This window comes from Mycetomoellerius zeteki, unplaced genomic scaffold (genome assembly GCF_001594055.1).
Source record: "Mycetomoellerius zeteki isolate Tzet28-1 unplaced genomic scaffold, Tzet1.0 scaffold145, whole genome shotgun sequence".
Lineage (NCBI taxonomy): Eukaryota > Metazoa > Arthropoda > Insecta > Hymenoptera > Formicidae > Mycetomoellerius > Mycetomoellerius zeteki.
Window position 1 is genome coordinate 1,404,635 of NW_017256393.1, and position 26,064 is coordinate 1,430,698.

The following is a 26,064-nucleotide window of genomic DNA, read 5'->3' on the forward strand; positions in this document are numbered from 1 at the left end:
GCAATTTTAAATAAAAATCTAATATTGTTGAGTTTTAAATATATATACATGTCTATGAAACATCAAAATACATAGATCATAAAATTAGTACTATATTATCAGTTTCTTGTTCTTAATAACTTACATTTTTTACAATGACGCAAATTTCTATAAGATTATCGGGTCTTTAATAGTACTTCATCGGTGACATTACGCGCGCAACCGTTTGTTCGTTGATCGCGAGGTTGGCAAGGATTTGCATTAATTACCGCAAAGGACTTACATTAATTACACGGATTGTGCCGCCCAAACAACTTATTTTTTTCCGGATATAATTTCTTACACTTCCGAGGGATGCTGCGAATATTTCAGAGGAAAATTTTCCGAAACGTACGAAGTGATAGGAGATTGAACACATGGTCACCCCTCGCCATGACGTTTAATTCCACTGATGAGAATCACTCGGTAAATTTATTAAAGAAAGAAACGGTAAGATCTCAAGAAATTTATCTAACTGTTTAATTGCGGCAATTTAAAAATGAATTTTTATGGAAAATGAGGTTAAATTAGTACACTTTTATCAAATTAAATTAAAATGGAAGACTTCTAAATATCAAAATGGATATCAAATTGATGTGACTTTATAATTGACAATTGATATTTAAATTGAAATAACATAATGCCAATTCACATAAGCACAATAGATAAATGCACCTATTTTATATTGTTTACCAAATTATATTTTATGTACTTTATATGGATTTTATATTTTATCATTTAAAAATATTCACAAGGGATTATTTGGCATTCCGGAGCTAAAAACTGAGGATGGCTTCGATACATTGAAAAATCATGCACTGGCAGAAGTCAATGTTCTCATCGAAGAAGCAACGAGCAAGGATAGAAAGAGAAAAATGGTAGAAATATTTGATGAATTATCCAATACGCTATGTAAAGTAGCCGATATGGCAGAATTTATTAGAGTTGCACATCCTGATCAACAATATGTTCGTGCTGCTGAAGATGCTTGTATAACTATTAGTGGTGTTGTTGAAAAGTGAGTTTACTTTTGAATTATATTGCACTTAATTGCTTTATGGCAGTTTATATATTTATTATATTTTTTATTATATAATTGTGTTATGATTTAAGAATTTTCTTCAAAATCTATATTATAATTTATATTTTATAAATATTTATGGATTTAAGCTCTTTTAAAAAAGGTTTATATTATATATAAGCTGCTAAAGATAATAATAAATGCAATAATTTTAATAAACTTTATTAATCATTAATGGGATTAGTAGAATAACACAATTATGTTTATAAATTGGATATTTTACAGGTTAAATACACATCGTGAGTTGTATGATTCACTAAAACAAGTAACAAGTAATGGTGATACTCAAATGACATCTGATATAGACGATCATGTAGCTAAATTATTCCTATTTGATTTTGAGCAATGTGGTATACATTTGCCTGAAAAACAAAGAAGAAGAGTAGTAAAGCTAAATGATTATATCTTGCAAGTAAATATTATTTAATAATATCTCTATTTGTCAAATCCATAAGTGTGCTTTTTCTTTTGATTTTTTTAGGTAGGACAAAAGTTCATGGCTGGCGCCGTTACTCCGAGGACAGTTAACGCCGATGTAATACCTGACATTATCAGACAGTAGTAAGTGTGGTAATTTAATTGGTTATTTATTTCGTCATTTGACTAAATTCTATCGTTTTGTTTAAAACTTTTCAAAGGTATAAGCTTTAGAAAAGTATCTCGTTGATATCGGATACGTTTCACAGTTTTGTTACGGAGAACAGTCAGATATTAGTGCAAGGATTTTACACAGATTCTTCTAATACTGCTGTTCGCGAAGCGGCATACAAATTGTTTTTATTCCCGGATAAGGAACAAGAACATTTGTTACACGAACTTTTGCACTCCAGGCATCTGCTGGCGGAATCTTGTGGATTTACATCATATGCACACAGGTAATTTCGAGGTACAGTTTTTCGAATGAAAACAAATAAGTAATTTAAAAATTTATTATTATAGAGCTGTAAAAGGAAGTACGGTTAAATCACCAATCGTAGTGAAGGAATTTCTTAATATATTAAGTGATAATTTGCAACCTAAAGCGATGCAAGATTTTCAAGAGATGCAGAAAATGAAAAATACTGAGTCGCATATAAAACAAGTTTGTTTCCATCTGTAATCATACTATATTTATAATGCTATTTATTTATGATTACGCTATTCATGTAATTATATCAAATGACATTCATGATATTAATTCCTATTTTTTGTTTTACAAAATTGTAAAATTTTTTTTTGTATTTTAAACAGGAATTGATGCCATGGGATACCCCCTATTTTATGGCAAAGGCGAAAAAAGCTTGGTTAAATACTTCTACCACTGAGTTTGCTCCATACTTTTCTCTTGGTGCCTGCATGGAAGGTTTAAATTTCCTCACGCAGTCTTTGTACAGAGTTAAGCTCGAATCTGTCCCAGTGTTATCCGGAGAAGTATGGGCGAATAATGTTCACAAATTAGCTGTAATAGATGAAGAGGAAGGAATTTTGGGTTATATCTATTGCGATTTCTATGAAAGAGCAGGGAAACCTAATCAAGATTGTCACTTTACGATTCAAGGTGGAAAACAACTTTCTGATGGCTCTTATCAGGTATAAATTATTATATATATATATATATTAGCGAAATATGTTTTTGTCATTAATATTATTAAGTTTTCTATTTATACATTTACTTTTGTCTTTTCTATTTATACATTTATATTTGTATACTTACATATAATTACAAAAATGATAACGATCTTATATCATCGATTTCAGATTCCCATTGTTGTGCTCATGCTATCATTGCCGCATCCACGTTGGTCAAATCCATGTTTATTGAGTCCGTCATCTGTGGACAATTTGTTTCATGAAATGGGACACGCATTACACTCTATGCTTGGTCGAACGAAATATCAACATGTTACTGGTACTAGATGTAGCACAGATTTTGCGGAAGTGCCTAGTGTGTTAATGGAATATTTTGCGAGTGATCCTAGGGTAAATATTCAATAATATAGTATGGTATGAATTATAATTGCTGAAATTATTTATATACATAAATTTGTATTAGTACTTAATGCTGGTGTACAATGAACGTTTTAATTCACTTATGCAATTACAGGTTGTATCAAAGTTCGCAAAGCATTTTCAAACTCAAGAACCAATGCCAGAAAATTTATTGCACAAACTATGTGCCTCGAAGAACATCTTTTATGCGTCTGAATTACAAAATCAGGTATTCTATAGTATGTTGGATCAAGTATATCATAGTGGTAAACTAACGAAATCCACAACCGAGATTTTAGAAGATGTACAGAAGGAATATTATGGCCTTCCTTATGTGAAAAATACGGTATGTATTTTCATTAATTTCTTGCATTGATTCTGAAACAGATTTTGGGCATTTACAAAAAAATGGATAATTAAAGCCTAGTTCCATCAGTGAAAGATTAATTTTAATCTAGTTCAACTTACTGTTTATCTTTTTCTAATTTTTACAATTAAAAAAAGATAGAATAAATTGAATCGAGATGACGTTAACTTTATAATACATTAGTGGAATCTCATAAAAATCATCAAATCATTGTTGTGACTTTTTAATTTTCAATAATTAGATTCTCTCTCTCTCTCTCTCAATTAAAATTTAATGCCAATATAAAATCTTGAATTTAATTAGAGAATGTTTCATTTATATATTTTAATTTTTGGAAATTGAAATAGAATCTTTTTTATTACAAAAAAATGCAGGAATTATCAGATTACCGATTATTAAATAAATTTATAACATCAAACGAAAAATTATATAGTCTAACAATAGTTCTAAATTCAAAAAAGAATACGAAAAAGATTTAATTCCTTTTTTATTAAATATGTAAATAAATCTAAAAAATGTGTAATTAAAAGTTTGGGCAAATAATTAAACAATTGTGATGAATTTTGCAATAAATTGAATAATGAAATTAAGTTTCGATTTTTAGTTACGGTATGTAACTTTTAATACTATAATTAATTTCTTATCATAGGCATGGCAATTGAGATTTTCTCATTTGGTCGGATATGGTGCAAAATATTATTCTTATTTAATATCTCGTGCAATTGCTGCATGGATTTGGCAAACCTACTTTCACAACGATCCTTTCAATCGATCAGCTGGCAATCGTTATCGAAGAGAATGCTTGGCGCACGGAGGCGGTAAACCGGCGTCGTTGTTAGTGTCGGATTTCTTAAATAAAGAAGCTAATGCCATTACATTTGCAAAATCGTTAATAAACGAAGTTGATATGAAAAATCTACATGTGCAAACAATAAAATGATTTAACGATGTAAATTTTTCTTGTACAGACATATGTAGCACTGATGTATTATTGAAAGACATAACAAATTTTTCATAGTAAAATATATAGAATACATTTTTATAAGAACAAAAAGTAATTATTGAAACGTGTATTTTATTTCTGAAAAATAACATATAGAGAATATTTTGCTTTTATTTTTAATGGATTCGTACACTAATATAAAATTATTTTTTTCTTATCAAAATTATCAAATCATTATAACTTTTTAATTTTCATAACTCTATTTATATATTTTAATTTTTGGAAATTAAGATAAAATTTTTTTTATTAAGAAAAAATGGAGAAATCATAAGATTACCGAATATTAAATAAATTTATGAAATTAAATGAAAAATTATACAGTAAAAATAAGATATCCTGTATAAATCCCTTTACATTGCATTTTACAAATAAAAATTGCTGTTGCAAAAATGATAAATATAACAATATTATTATTCTAAAGTCAATTAATTTCGTTAATTAATTTCTTCTTGACTGTATTTTTTATTTAAGTACAGAACCCCTTACTCTCTATGTACAGTTTCGGTAGATCTATGAATTATTACAAAAAAATAAGTTTTGTAGTGTCGTACATATAATTGAAACGCAGTATAAAATAATTTATGAGAAGATATTAAGTTTATATACTCTACCTTCACTTCCTGAGGTTATTCCTAAATCTGTACATGGCAACATGAAGCTATAATCTTCTCTCGTTAGGAGCGCGACTGACGTACCAAAATGCTGATTTGCTGGCAGTACTATCTTCTCTCAATTAAAAAAATTACTAATAGTCTTTCGGTATGCATTTACATTGCCTAACTGCATTTGTGTTGACGTTTCACAGATTTATGTTAAACTCTCAGTGAGTACTCTCATCAAAATAAGTTGAACATTCCCTGTCAGTATGTAAACGTCTTGATAAAAGTATATTATTTGTATACTAATCTAGTTTATAGATACATGGACACGAAATGATTTAACAAGCCATGATCATGAATGATCATTTACTCTCATATAATTTCTAACATTTTTTTTCGGCAATGATATATATATATATATATCGGTTTTTAATAACAATCGCGATTCATATATATTTGTCATGTAGTTTCATCTTATTGACATCTTATTTATATTAATCTGTTGTCTCGCCGTTGTATAGTTAGAACTTTGATTCAAGATAAACTGGACACTTCTTTTGCATATTTTGTCTAACATAGAGATGCAGCATGTTTTAATTTCTATTATTTTTATCTACATATAGTTCCAAAGAATAATTGAAATGTTAAAAATGTTTTTAGAAATATGAAGACAAGTGTGAAGAGGTACAAATAACTTGTAGATTTTAAAGATAAGTACCACGATAGTATATATGTATATATATGTATAGACATAGTACGCTCTTTTATTTTCGTTATAAATACTGCACTATGTGTTGTTCAGTTTTTGAATTAACTAATTATATTGCGATTGCACTCTTACTTCCTATTTTCATGATAGTGTCACAGTATGTATACATTTTCCATTCTTTATTACATCCTCTTAATCGTTATTATGCTGTGAAAAATTGTGTTGCATAAAAAATTGTTATATTCTAGGACATTACATCAAGCTTTTTTTGCCTATCATTATGTCCTTTTATCTTATTTCGCAAAATTCGGAACACTGGTTAAAAAAGGATTGTAACCGTTTAATGTCTCTTGCACACTAAAAATCAAAACGGGGAAATTCACTGAACCAAGTCTTTTTCCTGCGATCACACACGTTATTACTTTATCTGAACAGTCGGATTGGTTATATAATCTCTCGTTTGAACTCGTTCACACTCACGATGGACAGACACCAATTGTGATAGATTGAATTTGCTAGAAAAATCAGCATCAATTTTACAAGTCAATATAACTTTGGCATTTGCTTTAGGTTACGCAACGTAATTGTATTGATTTGCGTTGTCCTTGTCTCGTTCCATGTAGTCTCTATCTATAAGAGACTCAATCCGTTTTTTCAAATCCGCAGGCTGAAAAAGGATACATGTTCTATGAATTGGCATAAAAAAACAAATACAGAATTGCATTCAATACAGTATTTACAAATTAGAATTCTACACAGTGCTTATTTAGATTGCACATTTGAGCATATGTGTGACTATACGAATGAATATTATTTTTCTAATAATAACTTACATAATATTTTAGGTCGAGAACAAAACAATAGTATTTTACCTTGTTTTCTTACATGAAAAAAACAATATATATACCTTTACAGGAAACTTCAACTGATTATACAGTTCACTGATGAGAAGATTATGGGTCAGAGTTTTTCTCATTTTCATAATTCTAACAATAGCAGCGTCTATTTGATATTGTCTGTCTTGATATACTCTTTCTTCTGTTGCTTTCTGTTCTTCATTCTGAAAAAAATTCATACTTCTATAAGAATAAAAAAAACTACTATCAAATTTTATATTAAATAATGTAAACTTTTTATACAAACGCATGTATAAAATAAAAAGATATAAGATGTATTGCATTATTAAATGTAAAGTACCGTTTCTTTCATTTGGATTTGATTGATCTTAATCCTGAACAGTTTGTTTGTGAATTCTGCGTTAAATACGAATCTATCATTATCGGCGACATCCCGACCACGCGGATTCTTTTGAAGAACACGAGCTTTCCCGCATGCCAAGGACTGCAGTGTTCTTCTCAGTTCGCCGTCCTCGATATTTGTAGCGGTTTTAATATCTTCTAACGAGAGGTTATCACTATCATTGAATAGAATTAAAACTAATGCTTGAAACAATGATACTTGCAGCTCTTTATTGCCCTATTTTCATATAAAAAATATCTGTGCATTAGTTAATAATTATATATTATGTATATAAGAAGTATCACTTTATTCAATACCTGGTTAAACCATGCTTTCAATACACAGTGTCCTAAGGTCGGCTGCCACTGCAATTTTCTACCGCTATGTTTTCCCAAATAAAATTTATTAAACACATCTTGATACTGTACCATCTCCATCGGTAGAGTGACTTCCATCACTGGATATGTAGGCCAATATCCCATAGTCAGTATAGATACTGTTAGGTCTAGGTTATTTGCCACTAATTCACTCTGCAAGTTTCCTGCATACTGAAGACATAATAAATATTTGAAATAATACACTCTGTAAACTTAATGTCTAAATTATACAACAAATGTACATGAACTGACAATAAATTTCCCGAACTGCAGCAATAAAAAACAGACATGTGTGTCAAATAACAAAATATTATATTTTATTAAGTGAAATAGACCGCGCGCGCGCGAGAAATGTTTAAACACAAATAGAAGAGAAGAATGTTTTTTTCAATCAAGCAAGTCTTTGTGCTTAGTAGTATTCATATGTGAATATACAAATATAATTAATAATATAATTAATAATGTGAATATACAAATATAATTTTCAATTACAATGTTGTTAAATTGACAGTGTAATTGTGAAATTATTATTACAGTTCATGACTGACTGTATTTCAAATCCAGACAAGCAGAATTGGTACGCAGTCTATGGAATTGAAACTTATATCTATATATTTACACGAATATTACTAAGCACCAAGACCAATGCTTTGAAAGGAATTTTTCTTATTTGTGTTATATTTTATTTTTCAAAGTAGTTAAGTCTCTTATAATCAATACATTTTATACATCTTTGATACAAAGTAAATATTTTTTTAAAGTCTATAGTTGGAATGCTGTTTAGAGCACTCTTTATATTCCTTTGAATGTCCTCGACGTCTTGAAAATGTTTATCTTTGATGTTCAAAGCTCAAAAACATCATGAAAGATACACATTTTCAAAACATCGAGAATATTCAGAGGAATATGAGTGCTCTAAATAGTATTCTAAGACTTTAAAAAAAGTTTTAAGGCTTTCTATCAAAGAGGTGTGAAATGTATTCATGTCATGGAGGCTATTATGATAAGATAAAATCAGAGTTGATAAAACATATTTTAAACATATTTTTTTATAATATATGTTAAAGCGTTAAAAGCATGTTTAAAAAAAAAAATGTTTTATATATATATATATATATATATATATAAAAACATTAATCTTTGCCAACCCTGGATAAAATGTAACAATCTGTTATCTGAAATGTCTGCAGTTCGGGACCTTTATTGTCAGACCATGTATATTCATAAGTATTTTAAACATTCAATGCTAAATATATAAACTTTACAAATTAAGTTTAATGTGTTTGCATATAACACAAAAGTCTCATAATGTACGAATAATTACTTTCCTTACCTGTTTGAATGCAATATTAATATCTTTACTAAGTTCCATGTCTTTAAACATTCCTTCCAATTTACTAGTAAATCCACCACCACATTCTTGTTTTAATTTAGATAACATTGATTTTTCAGCGTCTACGGAAGCCGATTTTCCCACTAACAAACGTTTGGCTAAATCCTTCTTATAAAACGCTTCGAAAACATCCTTTCCGTGAATAAATCGAAAGAGTACCATAATCTTATCTAATAATCTCTCCAATTCTTCTTCCGTCGCTTCTTTATTACCTGCTCGTAACTTACAATCGACAAATTTAGCTGAAACCATGAATATAGTTGTTTTTAATTTTGGTATGTTTTTAAGCTTAAGAATGCTTTTAGACTAATATGACTGAGAATTTCCTAAATAATTATTTATATTATCTTTTAATGTTTACAGTTAATATTATTATATCAATATATCATATATGGATTACCTATTAATTCTGCTGGTTTGTTTGCTCTTTGATTAATAAAAGCCTCAAAAGCTTCTTTTAAGCTATTTGCAAATTTTTCATTTTTATGAAAGCACGTATTAACTATATTATCCATTTTATCTTTGAAATCTAAAAGTTCCTGTACCATCGTTTTATCTTTTTCAGGATCTATAACTATCGTTTTGCCTTTTTTCTAAAACGATATTAAAAAAAAAATGACATTTTATAATTTTGTTTCTTATACTTCAAGATCAATTACTAATGTAACAAAAACGTACTTTGATATAACAATTAAAATTCAAACACAGCTCTACAAGGCCATTTTTTATCCGACTGTATAAGTTGTAAAGTAATGATAAATCGCTAATTCTATTTTCATCCAACAACCCACTTAAGCCTTTCTGTAAAATACTAGTAATATGTTCAGACAGTAATTGTTTTTCTACAGTATGTATGAGCGACCATCTGAAAATATAATTAATTTTATGAAATTGTATGTAATGATGTTCTATTTACTGAATTGTATTTGGTATGCTATAATCTCATACGCGATAGCAATAAAAAAAACTTACTTAGTCGATGTATCAAGATAATGCAACAGACGTTCGTTCTCCTCTTGCAAACGCTTATCCACATGAGCTAAATATTCAGGAACATCATGTTCATTCATCAATCGTAGACCTTCAGCAGCATACAATCTTTCTGTAGCCACTAAGAACCTAAATAAAATAATGAAATATCCATATATTGAAATATTTACAGTGGCAAACAATACGATAAAATAAAAATAAATACATTTATCATTTATTGTTTAAAAATAAATACATATAATTGTAAAAGTTATATTAGCTGGTTATTACTAATCGATGTTAATATACATGCGACAATGAATCAACCAACAATATATATTAGATTTATCATAACATACTTCGTTTCAAAGGCCTCTTGGTAGATTTGTAGATCTGACAACATTCTCAACAATGATTTAAGAAGCGTTCGATCTACAGTATCACCTTGTCGCTCCTTTTCTATGAGCATAAGAAGACCCTCAACGGTGCGCGTTTGCACTAAACTATTCAGCACAATATGTAATCTGAATAGATGCAATCCCATATCCCTGAAAGAAGAGATCAAATTAAGTGTATGCATAATTAATTAAGAGATTTATTTCTGACGATATTTTTGCTCTATTACCATATTGATGAAATGCTCGGGTTTTGTAAAACATATGTCCTATCAAGATACAGAAAGATGCTCCTGATCATTATCATTTGTCTACAATGTGATTGCCAACATTCGTTCATCTTCTTCAAAAATATATGTCTGTCCATAGATTCCGCCAGAAACTGCTCGATATTAGCTTTCACGTGAGATTCCGTCAGAATAGTTAAATTTGAATAAAGTGTCGATGCCATTTTATGATTACACATATTTTCAACTGCCTGATAAAGTTCTTCCAGAGAATAGCGGATACTTTTGCTGGTTTGTATAGCAACCACAGCCTCCTGTAATTTTTCCCATGTCTCTTCTTGATAGTTTTCTGGTAGTTTAGGTTTACCTATAAAAAAAATTATATTACAAAATAAATAAATAGAATAAAACTTGGCATATATATTTCTAATATTTTTTTAAGAAACTCTTTTGCAAGACATTTCCTACAGTTAAATTTCTCGTAAACTAATTTCTTCCAAGTTAATGAAAATAATTTTATATATTGTAAAACAGTATATACAATATAAAAGCTAAACATATACATAATAAAAATTATATACAATGTGTATATTAAAAAATTTAATTTATTCAATCGCATATAATTTTAAGACATTATTTTCTTATGCTATTTAGTTAATCACAAAATCGCAGTTATCTCACATAATAATACATAATCTACATAAACGCAAGAAAGGCGAAATGTCAAGTCAAACTTAAGAGAATGTCCATTTATAGATTCCTGCATTGTAACATTATTGCAACAATTATCTATAAATAGACATTTAACGCGTCAATGTGTTTTTCATGTAAGTCGAGCCAAATCACGCAATTAATTACAATTAACTGCGTGATTCAACAATATAAAAAAGGAAAACCGATCTATCGAATTATTACGATTTAAAGCTTAGGTTATGTGCCGTTCAATTAAGTATGACGCAAAAATGTCTAAATCCACGAAGTGTAGCCTAAAAAATTTGAGTTGTCCCTGAAGAAAAAAAAAATAAAAATTAAAAAAACAAAGAACAAGAAAGGAAAGTTGAAACATTCTAGAGCTCGCTGTTCTCGCGAGACGAAGCAGCTGATGTTTGAGGTTAGGTCAAAATCGGTTTGCGTGCCTAGTCCGGTAACTTACTTCTGAAGTTCTTGATGACGAGCTTCTTCGCAGAACCGGGTTTCGCGTTCGTAAGGCTCGGCGAGATTTTGCTGACGCCGTTCGGATTACCGACTGTCAACGCTGAAAAGTTGGCCCGTTTTTGCGTGTCAGCCGCAGCGGCTGCAGCGGCAGCGGCAGACGCCGTATCCGTCATGATGATCTCGTCAACTCTAATCGCGTCGATTTCGTCCGGATGCGCAATGCTTACGGCCGCGGCCAGCTTGCAGCACTCAGCTGCGCTCGCGTACTCGAACACCGCTGTGTGATCGGCGGCGGCAGCAACGGTGGCGGCGGTAGCAGCGACGGTGGCGGCAGCAGCGACGGTGGCGGCCACCTTCTTTACCCGTCTATCACACGGAACCTGGATATCGCAATGCCTAGACATATGCGCGCATCCCTTGGCCGCTGGTCCTTAAATGTAATGTAGAGAAACACAGCTTCTTTTGCTTTGGGCTCCGAATAATAAATACTGCTCGATTACACATATCACTAACAAGAACGTTTCCTCCTTTCACTTTTTCTCTCGCACCCAGTATTTCGTTTCGCTCCGCTACTCTGCAGACATGCGTTTACTACGTTCCATGTATGTATACATTGGAAAAAAATTTATTACAGCGTCTGCATGTGACAGTGCCATAGAATTACAAAATTACCGAGGTGATGCAGCGTAAATGAAATAAATGCTCTAAACATAGGGACTTATGCCTAATTCACACTGGACGCAGCAAGCGTCAAGCAGCGGAGCAGCAACCAATCGGTGAGACGATATTTACAGTGGCGTAAACAATAGCTGCGTTCAGCAGACTCAACAGTTTTGCAACCGTTTTATGATTGTCTGCTGAGATAGGACCATTCTTCTAGATCTAAAAGTATGATCCAATCAGCACGAAGGAAACTTCCAACAGTTGCAAAACGAACGTTCTGTTGAACGCAGCCAATATCAGAGCATTTATTTCGTAACTAGGAAGGAAAAGTAGAAAAAGTAGGAAAGCAGAAGCCAATCAGAATTCGGGCTGTACTATCATCTATTATGCGGGGTCTACAATAAAAGTCGTAGCGGTCGTAAGGTCTTAAGTCGTAGAAAATTGACCAATCACAGTTGATTATTCTTCTCATATTCGACTGTGATTGGTCAATAGGGTCTTCCTCGAATATTTTCTTTTTATCTAAAACAATGCTTCTACCCGTAAAAACAAAAGTTACAATAACAAAAGTTATTAAAAATCAATCAATAATTTTTTTTAATAAGTTAAAAATCACGTATGTTTTGAACGCTCATTTATTCGCGCCATATCCTGCTGAATCGTGACGTCACACGCTATAAGCCAATCACACTTTCTTTTCGCTCCTCTGTTTTTTAATAATTTTTAATAATTTTTTGGCCGTAAATGAGTATTGCTAATATTGATAAATGGATCTTATGAACAATGCAGATAATTTAAATCTATAAATATAATTTTTTTATGACTAAATATTCACTATTTTATTAAAATAAGTTAGGTTAGGTCGGTGACAGCTGTTGTTGACAGTTGATTTAAAATTTACATAAACCGATGTGAAATGGCAGAAAATTTGCAGAAACGAGTAATGGCAGAGAAAAAAAGAAATTACAAGTGGTGTTTTGTGCCTTCATGCACTCAAAACAATATCTGTTCTCCATCAACAATTTTCCTGTCAGTGCCAAAAGGAGAGATTCGAAGAAAATGGTTCGAAATCTCAGGCCGAACTGATGCTTCAACTATATCGCTGACTAGTAGTTTGTTTTGTTGTGAACACCATTTCAATGTAAGTCATATACCTAAAATATAATAAATTAATCCTAAATAATTCAAAATAAATTGATTTTATGTTTGCAGTTAGAGGAGGATGTTGAAAATTACATGCAAGTCAGGTTCATTCCAAACGTACTCATTCGCTTAAAGAATGGAGTTATGCCGACAAAATTTGCTTGCCAGCCTCATCGAGAAACATCAGATGCAAGCAACATTAATGTTATTAATATTGGTATCATTCAAATAAAAATTAATATTATCGAATTACATTATATGTGAATATAATAAATAATGTAATACTTACAGATCGTCAGTAATACTTACAGCTGCACAGTCTTCGCATCGAACATATTCGACCTTGTCTATCTCTTCGTTAACAAGCATCGATACAGAGTAAGGTTTATTATTTACTCTATGTTCAGGACATATTTTCCCTCGGACTTGGCAGAAATTACCTTCACGTTTTACTTCAACGTATCCCACAGCTGCATCACCATAATCTTTATCTTCAGCCCTGTAAAATACAGATATTGATTGTGGAACTATATTAAACTTTTATATATATTGAATGTATGTAAAGTGTGTAAACACCTTTTAGCTTTAACACCTCTTGTCTCTGCCACGTTAAAAAATTCATTTTCACTAAAAAAGTCAGCAACCATTAAAACGTTTAATTTTGGTAAATTATCCGATTGAGCTTTAACAAAACCTGTAATATTTCTCGCCATGTTGTAACTGATTACTTAGGGTGCGTTCCGTTTCTTGCATGATGTGCATAATGCATCATTTATCCTTGTTTAACATTCGGTGAATAACAAGGATAAAAGATGCATTATGCGCATCATGCAAGAAACGGAACGCACCCTTAGTAATTCGCATGATCCGTTAAATATCACATTTGTTTTGTTTATATATCTTATGTATGTGTCATTTACATGAAGTATGTATTTACAACGTTTAAACTTACCGGGCTCTGCTGAATCGTGACGTCACGGCCAATCATATTGCGTTCACTCCCCACTCATTTTTTAAGCACTTTTAATCGTTTTTAATAAAAAATCCTATTATTAATATCACTTTAAATTACTTTTAAGTTAATAAAAAGCGTATAAAGTAATTAATTATAATTTTTTTACACATTTCAATTTTTACAAATAAGACCCTATTTTCTACGACTTAAGACCCTATGACTGCTACGACTTCTATTGTAGACCCCGCATTACTAGCACGACTTTTGATTGTCATTCCATATCCAGCCAATCAAAAATTAGCCCATCTATGCCAGTCTCTTATTATAGTGTCTTTAGTGTGCAGAAGCTACACATAAAGGTGCTTTTTCATGCTGACGCTCGACGCTCATTTTCAGCGTCAAAATAGGTCATTTAATCAAAATAGCGCTTGATATTCGTCAATTTCTATCACGTGACTTATTTTGACGCCGAAAATGAGCGTCGAGCGTCAGCATGAAAAGGTACCTTAAGAGGCTTAAGAGCTATGCTAGGAACATATTAGAACATGTTGGAGCATGCGACGCGAACAAATGAGAAGAATAACCTACTGTGATTGGTCAATTTTCGCAACTACACCACTTAGGGCCATGGCACACAAAAAAACTTAAGCAGTAAAATGTAAGCAGTAAGCGAATTGACCAATCACAGTAGAGTCCATAAGGCCATAACATAAGCAGTAGCGAATCCAACATGTTGATTTCCTTACTGCTTATGTCTTACTGCCTTAAGTTTTTTATGTGCCAAGGCCCTTACAACTTATGCGGGATCTACAATTGAAGTCGTAGCGGTCGTAGGGTCATAAGTCGTAGAAAATTAACCAATCACAGTTGATTATTCTTCTCATATTCGACTGTGATTGGTCAATTTTCTACGACTTAAGACCCTACGACTGCTACGACTTCTATTGTAGACCCCGCATTACGCAACTGTAGAATGGACTTTATTTTACTCGAAATAAAACAAATTTCTTTACGATGTACGATAGTAGATCGAAGCAAAATAAACAAATAGATAAACATATAGAAAAAAATGTAGCTAAAAGAAAATTAGATTCAATTCCTGTCTTCATTATGCCTATTATTTCTCTTTAATTTCCTAAAATTACAAATACAGTTTTAAAATGCATTATCAAACGATGCAATTGTAAAAAATCGTCACATTACTAATTAAGCCACCTGCTAATTCTAGATGCAGTTTCTGGAAGATGAAAGCTTAGTACAGAGGTTATGCAGTTTAAGTCGTTTAGTACGAGCTGGTACCAGCCCTGGCGACTTATGGTTCGACCGGTTTGATGAATGGCAAACGATTTTTGCAATTAGGACTCACTGATAGTACGACGATATTGATTCTTTACTTAAGTCGAACAGGACAGAGCTAAATGATTGCTCTGTATATGAGATAGTACAAAATAGTCGTTAATAACTGTTTTCCACATTATTACGACTACATTCAGGTTAGTCGAATCTTACGATTTGCAAAATATCATTATTAAGATATTGCATATTTATTAAATATATGTATTAGGATAGTTTAAGATATTTTAAAAACGAAAAGGAATTATCTTTTTACATGTAGCACATTACAATCTTGATTAAATCTGTCGACATTACATAATCGTATAAATGAAAAGTTTGGAGGTTATATCAGGCACTTTAGAAATAAGATAGAAAGATTAGGTTTATCTTGTTAGCTTTTCAGATTATTATTCGTAAATAGGCTAATGCAATGACAATTTATCTTTATAACACTCTATTTTTTATTGGTCAAGTTTGTATTATTTTTCCGATGTTGGAGTTACATAATAGTGGATCGTGTGAATACGCTTTTCGAAAATCTATTTTTGCTCATTCAGAAATAAACTTGAAGTTAACATTAATAGAGCTGTTTAGTGAGTGATGGTAACGGGAATATGTGACCTCTTTACTGGAATGAATATTGCCATATTTATTTTATAAAGTTCATAATTTTATCACATGTATCTACTGGTTACTGTTGTACTATTTAATTGGAAAATGTTGAGATATATAATTCTTAATAATTTATATTCTTGATGCATTATATTAGAAATGTGATTAAAATATTTTTCTGAACATATATTTTTATTTATGGCTTATATTGCTATATTATGTAGATTTGTATAATTGATTTTTTTCTAAATGAGACATTAATTTGTATGATAGAATAAATCAAATAATCTTTTATATTTCTCCAGAAGTGAATATATTATTATATTATAAAATATGTACATGATATTATATTTTATAATATTTATTTACATCATTTTAAATTGGTAAATTATTAACTGATCATTTTTTATTGTTGAGATTAATTTGCTTCTCAAAATAATTGTCATACATTATTGCAAGTATGAAGTATTTGTCAATTTTTTAATTCAATATTTTTAAAATTGTTAATATTTAATTACATTTATCAAAAGTGTTTCTTGTATCTCCTTATAATTTTAAGAACGAAACACTTAAATATTAAATATTAATAATTAATTTAATTTAATTAATTATATTTAATATTTAAGTGTTTAATATTTTAAATGATAAGAAGATACACAAGAAACATTTGGTAAATGTGTGTGTATATATATATATATATATATATCAATTATGTGTTATGACACTTCAAAAATGTTAATTTGATTAGTGGCAAAAAAAGAGATTAGTACACACTATATGAAAATATATTTTCCTTTTTCTAAAAGTATATTTCATAAAAGATTATTTTTATATTCACAAAATTTTTTGTTTGGAGATAAATCTTCTTCAGTAATTGAATAGTTAACTGTTTTCCATTGCACTTCATTTTTAATTCATAATTTTACATGTTTTGTTGAGTTTTAATGATATTATAGCAGTTTAAAAAAGTGAGTGAGTGAATTTTTAATAGATTCGTCCTAATAAAAGAATAAATATTGTAGGTAAGTGTATCGAATTTCTCTATTGAATTTCGTATTTCTCTCACGTTTAGCTATATAATTATTACAATGATAGGAAACGTCTAATTATCGATAATAATTAGATTGCCAGAATTTTATTTGGCAATCTAATCACAAAAATATTATCTAAAATTATTATATATATAAAGACCTCATACATGAAATCATCAATAGAGTAAAAATTTATACTATACATTTCTCTTTATATATATCTAAATAAAACTAGGAATACTATCATAAGACAAATAATAATATAATGAGAAGCAAATAGATATTTTTGCAAGCAGTATTGCTCTCTTGCTTCAAAAATGACAATTAAAAAATGATTTATCGAATTATTACTTTCATGAATGAGTTAAATATACCTAAACATTATTCTTTCAATTATTAAAAGTAAACTTTCTAAAAAATTGTTGAAACATAACTAAAAAAGAGTGTATTATAAGGATGAAGTTGTGAAATGTAAGTGATAAAAATGACATTTAATATTAAAAATATACTCTTATTGCCGACATTATTTGATTAATCAATATTCTGTCAAGTTGAAAAGTAGTTTTTTTCTTTTTCTGAGAAACTTATTTTTTTAAATTGTGTCATTTTTAAAGTAAGTAAGAGAGCGATATATATAAATATATATATGTATGTTTAATAATTCCTTTTGTATTCTCACATTACAGAATGTCTTTTCCAAACAAAGAAGATCGCATAAAGTGCTGGAGTCGCAGGGATGAATATTGGCAATGTCTCGATGAAGGCAAATCTCAAGCGGAATGTGTAGAATTTAGGAAACAATATGAAAAATTCTGCCCATCTCAATGGGTACGTATTACAGACAGTGTTTTTCTCTACAGCATTTCTAAAGAACTTTGTTTAATGTTTACTTTGTGTATTTTTAATACCGATAATAGAACCTTTTTTTTTACTGTCTAACAAGTCTTCTATGCCACTGTTACGCAGGTGAAACATTTTGATCGTAAGCGAGATTACTTGAAGTTCAAAGAGCAAATAGAGACGGGGGGGTATGTTCCTGAAGACCCAAAGGAAACATAAGATACTAATCTTTCGATTTTACTGTATTCATAGCAAGTCATGATTGAATTATTAATATTAACTATTAAACAATTAATTTCATACATTATCCATTCGAATGTTTTTGGACTTTACATTGTTATTTTCACTTGTTGAATTATAATAAATAAGATGCTTAAAAATAACACAAGACAATGGTTTTATTGCAACATTCTATTATCCTTAACTGGTATTTTACAGAAACTCTGAATTCGTTCTCTCTTTCAAATTTCTATGTTCCAGAATATCATCTCCAATGTACTAAACTCTAATTTAGTAGTTATTTCCATATCACAGGCTTTTATATTATACTTTAACTAATAATTTTTTTGGAAAAAAATTTTAAATTTTGTTGCGCAGTTTTTTTTGCGACTTTTAATCATAATTTGGTTACCTTTATACATCAATTGCCTTTTCTCTTCTTCCTTATCACTGAATCGATCCTGTATGGCAATTTACGAGAACGTGATTACTCTTCATTACTTGCAGGACTTGTCTTGATGGTGGGATGCAAAGTTCTGAAAGATCAGATTTGCCGAAGAAGGTCGATAAGAAAAGCCAAGCAGTTCTTGATTTTCAAATGGCAGATAAAAACTTACACAACTAAAGATATTATTTTAACATTACCCAATATATTACGAAATAGAAATCTCGCAGGAAAAACGAACCAAACGATAGTCAAATTACAAATAATTATTTTTATTGAACACAAAATACTGAACATAAAAATGGAACCGCACGACGTGTTCAACAAATTACAAAACTGTCAAAACGATATACTGATTTTCCGAGTTAGTATTTCCTTCACTATTTAATTAAAATGTTTCATTGCAATTTGATTACAGTGACTTGTCTACTTTTTTTTCAGAAATTGATAAGTACCGCGCCCTTGCACGATTCTACGGGCGAAAGCGTGAAAGAATGGCAAACAATTCTAGCGCACATTATAGAGCTAATCAGTAATAATTCCGAATTGGGGAATGAACGCATTCTTTTAGCATGCCACGCATTCTATGCTTTGCTTCCGACGCAATGCGACTCGCACGCTCTCAAAGACATCATAATTGGTTTCCAAAAACTGGACTCATGCAATTTATGTTTCCTCGAGAAGCAATACACCGTTTCTGATCTCGAGCTCTTCAAGCTACTGAATGCCTACGGATATCTGCAAGTAAATCGGAAAAATGTTCTTGAGACGTGCTTCGAATATGACGCTCTCTTAATTATGTTTGATGTAATATATAGAAATTGTATGAAATATACGAGATATACTTATTTCGCGTATAGAGTATTGTCCGTGTGGTTGAAGAGATTAAGGAATACCACGGACGAGCGCTTTTGGAACAAACAGAATTGTATTTTAGAACAAAAGTTGGAAGCTATTATATTTTCCAATTGGTCCAATGTGCTTAATAATTTATGCAAGCAGAACGCAGAAATTTTCAACATGTATCTCCGGATAATGTTACAAAAACATAAAAGAACATTCATAGATAATGTATATCAGATATGTCTTCAAGACATGTCGTGGCAAAACGAAACAAAATACATCATTCTAACAGAAATTTTACAAGTACATGATATTAAAGTCCAAACTATGCAGTGTTTCTTATTTGAATTATGCAATAGCTTAACAAAAATTTCTTTGCGTTGCGGCGGTACAAAACTTTATATGACGATTTTAAGGAAACTAAATGAGGCTGAATGGAAGGAAATGTTCGGGGAAGTTATGAAATTCGTTATTAACCGCTGGGAATCGGGAAAGCAGTAAGTTTGTAGAATATTCTTTATCATAAAGCTTATTTTTTCTAATGATAAACGATAATCTTTTAATTTATTCCTCTTTGTTTCTTAGGCAGAGAGTTATGTCAAAGAATTATTTGTAAAATTTCTTTATAATAAATAGAACAGTCATGTGTAATTTACGATTTCTTTTAATAATAAAAAACACGTTCTAGAATTTAATACGATATAATTGAAAATTTTTTGCAGTGTGGATCACAACGCTCTTCAATCATTGTTTATATACTGGCTCGAACCGACTATTGAAATGTACAGAAACATTTTACCATTTTTATGGGAATTGTGCGGTAATACGCAGGGATACTTTTTTCGTTCGCATCTGCAAAGAATGGCCGCTAAAATACATGTAGAGCTGCCGCGAATGTACGAAATCGATCGTGACAACATAGACAACAAAGAAGAAATCATACGATTGAATGCTTTTGCAGTGCTTTGTTATCGCGCTGTCGAGCTGATAAACAACGAAGCTGACACTAACGAAGCAGACCCATTTCTTCTGATAAAACAATTTCTGTGGTTTAATGCCAATACCGCAACGATTCTTATGAGAGAAGGAATAATAAAATATTTCAGGATATTATGTTCAAATATCTTAAAAGCATTCAACATTAAAACTGATTGTGTACTAGCTATTTCTGAATTTATGAATTGGCTACACAAATACTTCCTGGATTGTTTCGAAATTGGCTCGTGTTATCAACGTAAAATTCTCGCTTTAAACTTATATAGGACCTTACTCTCTTTTACAAATAAAAGTTTGTACAAGAATTACACCCGTAAGAAATGCCTTCACAATATTGTAGTGCTCGATAAGTACTTGAAGACTACTGATAGTTCAAGTAGGTTACTAAAAGGAATCTTTCTTGGAGGTTTAAGGAATCTTTGTAGGAGGTTTACCAATAAGGAATCTTTGTTCTTATTATTACGACTCGTGCTAGACTCTGCAATTGATGTTAGACAACTAGCTAGCACCCTCATTCTAGAATATTTTGGAAAGGACGCTTTATCGACTACGGAAAAACGCGTAAGAAGCTTGTCATACTTATGTGTTTCCTTAAATGTTTTACGCTTTTGCATATACATATATGAGTTAAGAAAAACTTAAAGGATATATTCTTTGACTAATACGAACTTTTCTTAAAAATCAATAGATTTTAATATATGAAAGTTGTAATAGACTATCTATTAGACTAAACTTTACTAGATAAGAATAAATAGCAATCTCTTATTCTAGATTGAATTTTACTTAAACATTATTGTAAAAGAAACTTAAACTATAGCTCACAATTATCAAGATATTCAAAATATTAAAAATGTAAAAGTTGTATATTAAAATTTATTTTTCTATGGAAAAATGCTAATTCAAAATTGAGTAAAGATTACGATTCTGAATTTTAGAATAGTTTCTTTTAACGATAATATTATAATTAAAAAATTCTGACTTTAGATACTCTACAATTGTGCGTGGGAACATTGCAATTCTTCGAAATTCTACAAAATTGAAAGCGGAGCAATTCTCGTGAAGATAATTGCGCATTGGTTGCCTTTAAACAAGGTTTCTAACGAGGTCTCTAAGAATATCGCAGCTGCGATATTTTCCGACAATGAGTATAATAATATTCTCGTTTACTCGAGTTATTCAGAATTTCTGTTGAATGAAGCTAAATGTCAATTAGCAGACATGAAATGCGATATTTTAAAAGCCATTGTCAAAAATAGACCATTTTATGGTGTGTTAACTGCTTTATTAGCAGTTGCTTTTCGCAGTGGCCCAGAGAATTGGGTTTTAACACCACAATTTACAGAGAAAATGCTCAGTCTTTTGAAAGACGCTGTTGAGTTCTTTTTATCTACGTTTTCTACCAAAGCATCAAATACAGGTATCAGTATTTATAAGTAATATTAAAAAGTCTGATCTATATTTTACGATTACTACCATCACCAAATATAAAATATTAATTTTCCAGTATTAGAACTTAATAATAATTTATCAGTAACTTATAATTATTATTAGTAATAATAATTACATAGAGAGAAATTTTTATTGATGAATTAAGATTATGTAATTAAAATCGGTCACTTTTTCTTAACATTATATCACCTATTAATAGGAATTGCCTAATTTCTGTATAATAATTTTATGTTTAGTTTATTCCTCCTCGTTTGCGGAGATGGGATTAGCTATTGATGAAAAGATAAAAACCAGTGAAATAGAAGATTTTGATTATGATCAATTGCAATTGTCACCTGCACATCAAATACTTATCTCGTGTATTTGGATGTCCTTAAAGGTATATGTTCGCTTATTTGCCATGATTAGTTTAATATTATGACAAGATAATTGTTACAACTAATTAAACGAATACAATTTTTACATAGATATCATGTGAGATCGCTAGTGAAATTGGAATGTTGATACAGTCCAATGCACATGTAAAACGTTCCATAGATATTATTGTTATGGTACTACTGAAGTGTCGACATAAAGGCGTAGTGGAAAGTGCTGGTGTAACCATTGCAAATTTATCCAAGTAATTATATATCAATAGAACTTTGTTTAATATATTATAAATACGTAAATAATATATATTTTATAAATATATAAATAATGAAATATATATTAATAAGTTAATGTATAAAGTAATGTAATGAATATGTGTTATCGAGATAACTATTCAATGTGAGACAAAAATAATGAATTTATAATAACAATGTATTAATTAATTTAATTTAATTATTTTTCATAATAATTGTTATGATTCCAAGCAATTATATTTAAATAAAAAATTGTTTTAGATGTTTGTATAACGAAGAGAAGTACTCTGAGCTACCAAAAATATATCTGACGTGTTTGTTAGAAGAAGATACAAAAAAATCGTTGCATTTAACACGACGAGGTGCTGGATTATCAATCATGTTTCACAAATTAATCGTTAGTGATAATCGGAACAATCGGCCCACAGTGCATTTTGCAGTAGAGACATTATTGCACTCGTTGAAAAACGTCTCGGTGACAGCTGTTAGAAATGTCGAGACTGGAGAAGACTCACCATGGGCAAAACGCTTGCATTTCCTGCGTACGTTAGTAGCTGATAAGGAAATCCACGCGCAATTAGTTCCATACATGGAGGACATTTGTTTAACGTGTTTCAAATATATGGAATCCGATGTTTGGACTGTAAGGTAACGCAACGCCATTTTGTTCATTTAATGTTTTTTAAATATTTCTTTTAATTCATTTTTTTTTATCATATATATATATATATATATAAAATGTATTTGCATAGGAATGCGAGTTTGCAATTGTATGGCGCGGTGGTGCCGAGATTGGTGGGACAGTGCACCAGGAAAGGCGATGAGGCATTCGATTTCGGTGATGGTTACTCCGTCAATCACTTCATCACGCACTATCCGATGTTGACGAGTCATATGTGGGCACAGCTTCGAGATATCTCGAAAATACGCGGAACTTCAAACACGGCGTTGCGATCCTATTCTAGTGTCGTACACACGCTCATAGTATTGTCAAAGCTGTCGACGAGCGGCTGCGATCTTGTCGATTATCCCGCGAGGATATTCGCAACAAAATTCAAACATTTGTTGTTCATTTTCCTCGGTAATCCGATGATACACGTCAGACAATTGGCTGCGAAAGCATACACGGCTCTCACGCCTTTCAACAAAACCAATTCAGAGATAAAAGCGATCAGGCAGAAGATTCTTTCAAGTCATGACAATAATATGTCGCACGGATGTTTATTAACTTGTAAATATTTAAGAGAAAAGTTTATTCACGATACACGTAGTCTCGTACACGAGATAAAAGAAGACTATGGCAAAGTCTATTGGACTGGAAATCTAGGAAATAGTAGATACTTCAACATAATAGAGACATGGAATAATATGCGCGTACATAAAAAAGTTGCACAACCGTGTTATATTTTGGAAACATTATTTCTACAGGAAGCATCCTCTCATACGCACTTCACAGATACATTATCTTTCCATTACAATTTACCAATAACTGAATGTATAGTATCGTCGCAGAAAATCCAACCAGGATTTTTTCAATTCGTTGGATATTGCGAGCAGCTACTCGTAGCATATTTTAAGACATTTGGATCAAAATTTGATGACTTTGAACAAACAGCGATACGCAATATTCTGAACTCGAGTTGTACCGAACAAGGCATCGAATTTTTAAAAAGTCTGTCGCATTGCGCCCCTTTGTTGGAATTTATTCTCAAATATTTGACATCGATAAGAAGCAATTATCATCAGTTACTTCTCGATGAAATAATAACGTTTACATTGAGAACTATAAGACACACTAGCTTGGAGCTAAGGAACTCTGAGCTTTGGACTAACAAACTGGAATTTGATGAAATAATAGAGAAGTTTAAGGAGGTAGCTAGAATCACGAATTCGAACATAGCTCGTGTGAAGAATTCATTGATCTTGGCATTTTCTAAACGCGAAATACTGATAAACGAAGTACTGTTGCACGTGTCCGATATATGTATGGATGAGAAGCAGTCCGTGCGATTGATGGCGGCAGAATACCTCGAGCTCGTCTTGCATCGTTTCGCACAAGTGCAGGACAGCAATAAATTAATAATTATGCGATGCTGTTTGATTCTGCTGAAGGACGAGATCGCCGAAATACGCGAAATTATGTCGACATTGTTGCAAATGCATGTATTCAAATATACCAATTCCGCCTCGCGTCGATTGCAACACGAAGAAATAGTGTACCAACGATTGTTATCACTTGTTATTCGTCATCATATTGCTGATAACAGCGTAGAGTTTATACAATATTTCACACATGCCATCCAAGACGGCGATTCCAATGTGACGATCGAAAATCCGTTTCATCATAACGATAGTATTTTCCATAAGGAGGAATCTAAGTTTTTAAATATTTGCTTTCTTCACGATAGTTCGGACGATGATCGCAACAGCCACGAAAATTCTTCGGATGTTGTACATGCGATAGAAACGAGACGCTTCAGGAAATTGCAGGAAAAAGCTGGCTTTAGTTACGATGATTTGCGAGTGATTTTGTATTTGAAAGAGATTGATTATATGGTGCAGAAGCGAGATATTATTATACAGCAGTGGAAATAGTATAATTTTCATCTACCTATTTCCCGTTTTAACTTATAAACTTAACTGGTTTGGTATCAAAAGTTTTGAAATAAAAAAGCTTTCTAAAAACTATGTGAGATTGAGCTATTAAACAGTATTATATATATTTCGACTGCTCCAATCTGCAAAAAAATTATTATGTTCTGTCAGAGTTAAATGTGTAGATTTATGTTGATAGGGATGCATCGGATATCCGGAAAATATCCGGTATCTGGTATTCTCTGGTACTTTTTTACTATCCAGTCGAATAGTCGGATATCATTAGTATTCGCAATATATATATGTATATATCTAGCTGAAATTTTGTATTGAAAGTTTGCGTTGTTGATGCAAAGTTCTAAGATACCTGAACCGAATAAGGCCCACCTAATTTATTTTTTTTTTAATTCTATTTATGGAGATATTGAAATAAACTAAGTAAGAATCAAATCTTTAAAACAACTTTCTACATCAGTTTTAAAATAATTATTAATTATAAAAAGGGAATTTTTTAGAACTTACTTTACTCTCAAACATTACAATTATCTTTAATTTTGTCTGTAATTAACTCTAGTCTTTGGAAATTTCTAGCAATTTGAATGCAATGTAGCTTTTAAAAAGATAGCAGCATTAAAAATTGTTATTCTCTGGCATAAGTCCCACACATAACAAATAATGATATAGATGATAATAATAATCACATAAGAGGGCCTTATTTAATAAGCACAAAAAAATTTGCTTAAAAAATACTCATACTCATTTTAAAAAATTGATTTATTTGTTATTTTCCATAGCTAGGAAATTGAATAATATTA

General features: G+C 30.9%; 5 protein-coding genes across 8 annotated transcripts; 3 read left to right on the forward strand and 2 right to left on the reverse strand.

Annotated features, from left to right (window-relative positions):
• Positions 1-165: 165 nt before the first annotated feature.
• LOC108732044 (mitochondrial intermediate peptidase) lies at positions 166-4,408 on the forward strand. Its single transcript, XM_018462651.1, has 10 exons — positions 166-468; positions 774-1,036; positions 1,325-1,511; positions 1,581-1,660; positions 1,786-1,974; positions 2,039-2,180; positions 2,330-2,668; positions 2,837-3,058; positions 3,183-3,413; positions 4,084-4,408. The coding sequence occupies exons 1-10, from the start codon at positions 334-336 to the stop codon at positions 4,372-4,374; spliced, it is 2,079 nt and encodes a 692-aa protein (XP_018318153.1). The 5' UTR covers positions 166-333; the 3' UTR covers positions 4,375-4,408.
• Cul4 (cullin 4) lies at positions 2,846-11,904 on the reverse strand. Of its 3 annotated transcripts, XR_001937049.1 has the most exons (13): positions 11,499-11,904; positions 10,349-10,712; positions 10,083-10,271; positions 9,727-9,873; positions 9,433-9,619; positions 9,155-9,347; positions 8,695-8,996; positions 7,302-7,532; positions 6,943-7,221; positions 6,653-6,805; positions 5,878-6,412; positions 5,049-5,294; positions 2,846-2,909 (listed from the first exon to the last, which is right to left on the reverse strand). XR_001937049.1 is itself a non-coding variant. In XM_018462650.1 (11 exons), exons 1-11 carry the CDS (start codon positions 11,902-11,904, stop codon positions 6,317-6,319), a joined length of 2,547 nt encoding a protein of 848 aa, XP_018318152.1. In that variant the 3' UTR covers positions 5,825-6,316. The 3 variants fall into 3 exon arrangements, 1 of the variants encoding a protein (XP_018318152.1); XR_001937048.1 differs by lacking the exon at positions 2,846-2,909 and having other exon boundaries at positions 4,889-5,294; XM_018462650.1 differs by lacking the exons at positions 2,846-2,909; positions 5,049-5,294 and having other exon boundaries at positions 5,825-6,412.
• A 1,089-nt stretch (positions 11,905-12,993) lies between these two features.
• Positions 12,994-14,019, reverse strand: LOC108731917 (uncharacterized). The gene is made up of 3 exons (XM_018462474.1): positions 13,883-14,019; positions 13,616-13,805; positions 12,994-13,317 (listed from the first exon to the last, which is right to left on the reverse strand). Exons 1-3 carry the CDS (start codon positions 14,017-14,019, stop codon positions 13,300-13,302), a joined length of 345 nt encoding a protein of 114 aa, XP_018317976.1. The 3' UTR covers positions 12,994-13,299.
• A 1,533-nt stretch (positions 14,020-15,552) lies between these two features.
• On the forward strand, positions 15,553-18,329 carry LOC108732100 (cytochrome c oxidase assembly factor 6 homolog). 2 transcript variants are annotated; one of them, XM_018462741.1, is made up of 3 exons: positions 15,553-15,754; positions 17,926-18,067; positions 18,206-18,329. In XM_018462741.1, the coding sequence occupies exons 2-3, from the start codon at positions 17,927-17,929 to the stop codon at positions 18,296-18,298; spliced, it is 234 nt and encodes a 77-aa protein (XP_018318243.1). In that variant the 5' UTR covers positions 15,553-15,754; position 17,926; the 3' UTR covers positions 18,299-18,329. The 2 variants fall into 2 exon arrangements, with proteins under 2 accessions (XP_018318243.1, XP_018318244.1); XM_018462742.1 differs by lacking the exon at positions 15,553-15,754 and adding an exon at positions 17,167-17,230.
• Positions 18,330-18,808: 479 nt separating this feature from the next.
• Positions 18,809-25,631, forward strand: LOC108732099 (uncharacterized). The gene is made up of 8 exons (XM_018462740.1): positions 18,809-19,107; positions 19,185-20,083; positions 20,309-21,143; positions 21,567-21,999; positions 22,268-22,410; positions 22,499-22,650; positions 22,916-23,302; positions 23,407-25,631. Exons 1-8 carry the CDS (start codon positions 18,817-18,819, stop codon positions 25,247-25,249), a joined length of 4,983 nt encoding a protein of 1,660 aa, XP_018318242.1. The 5' UTR covers positions 18,809-18,816; the 3' UTR covers positions 25,250-25,631.
• Positions 25,632-26,064: the final 433 nt, after the last annotated feature.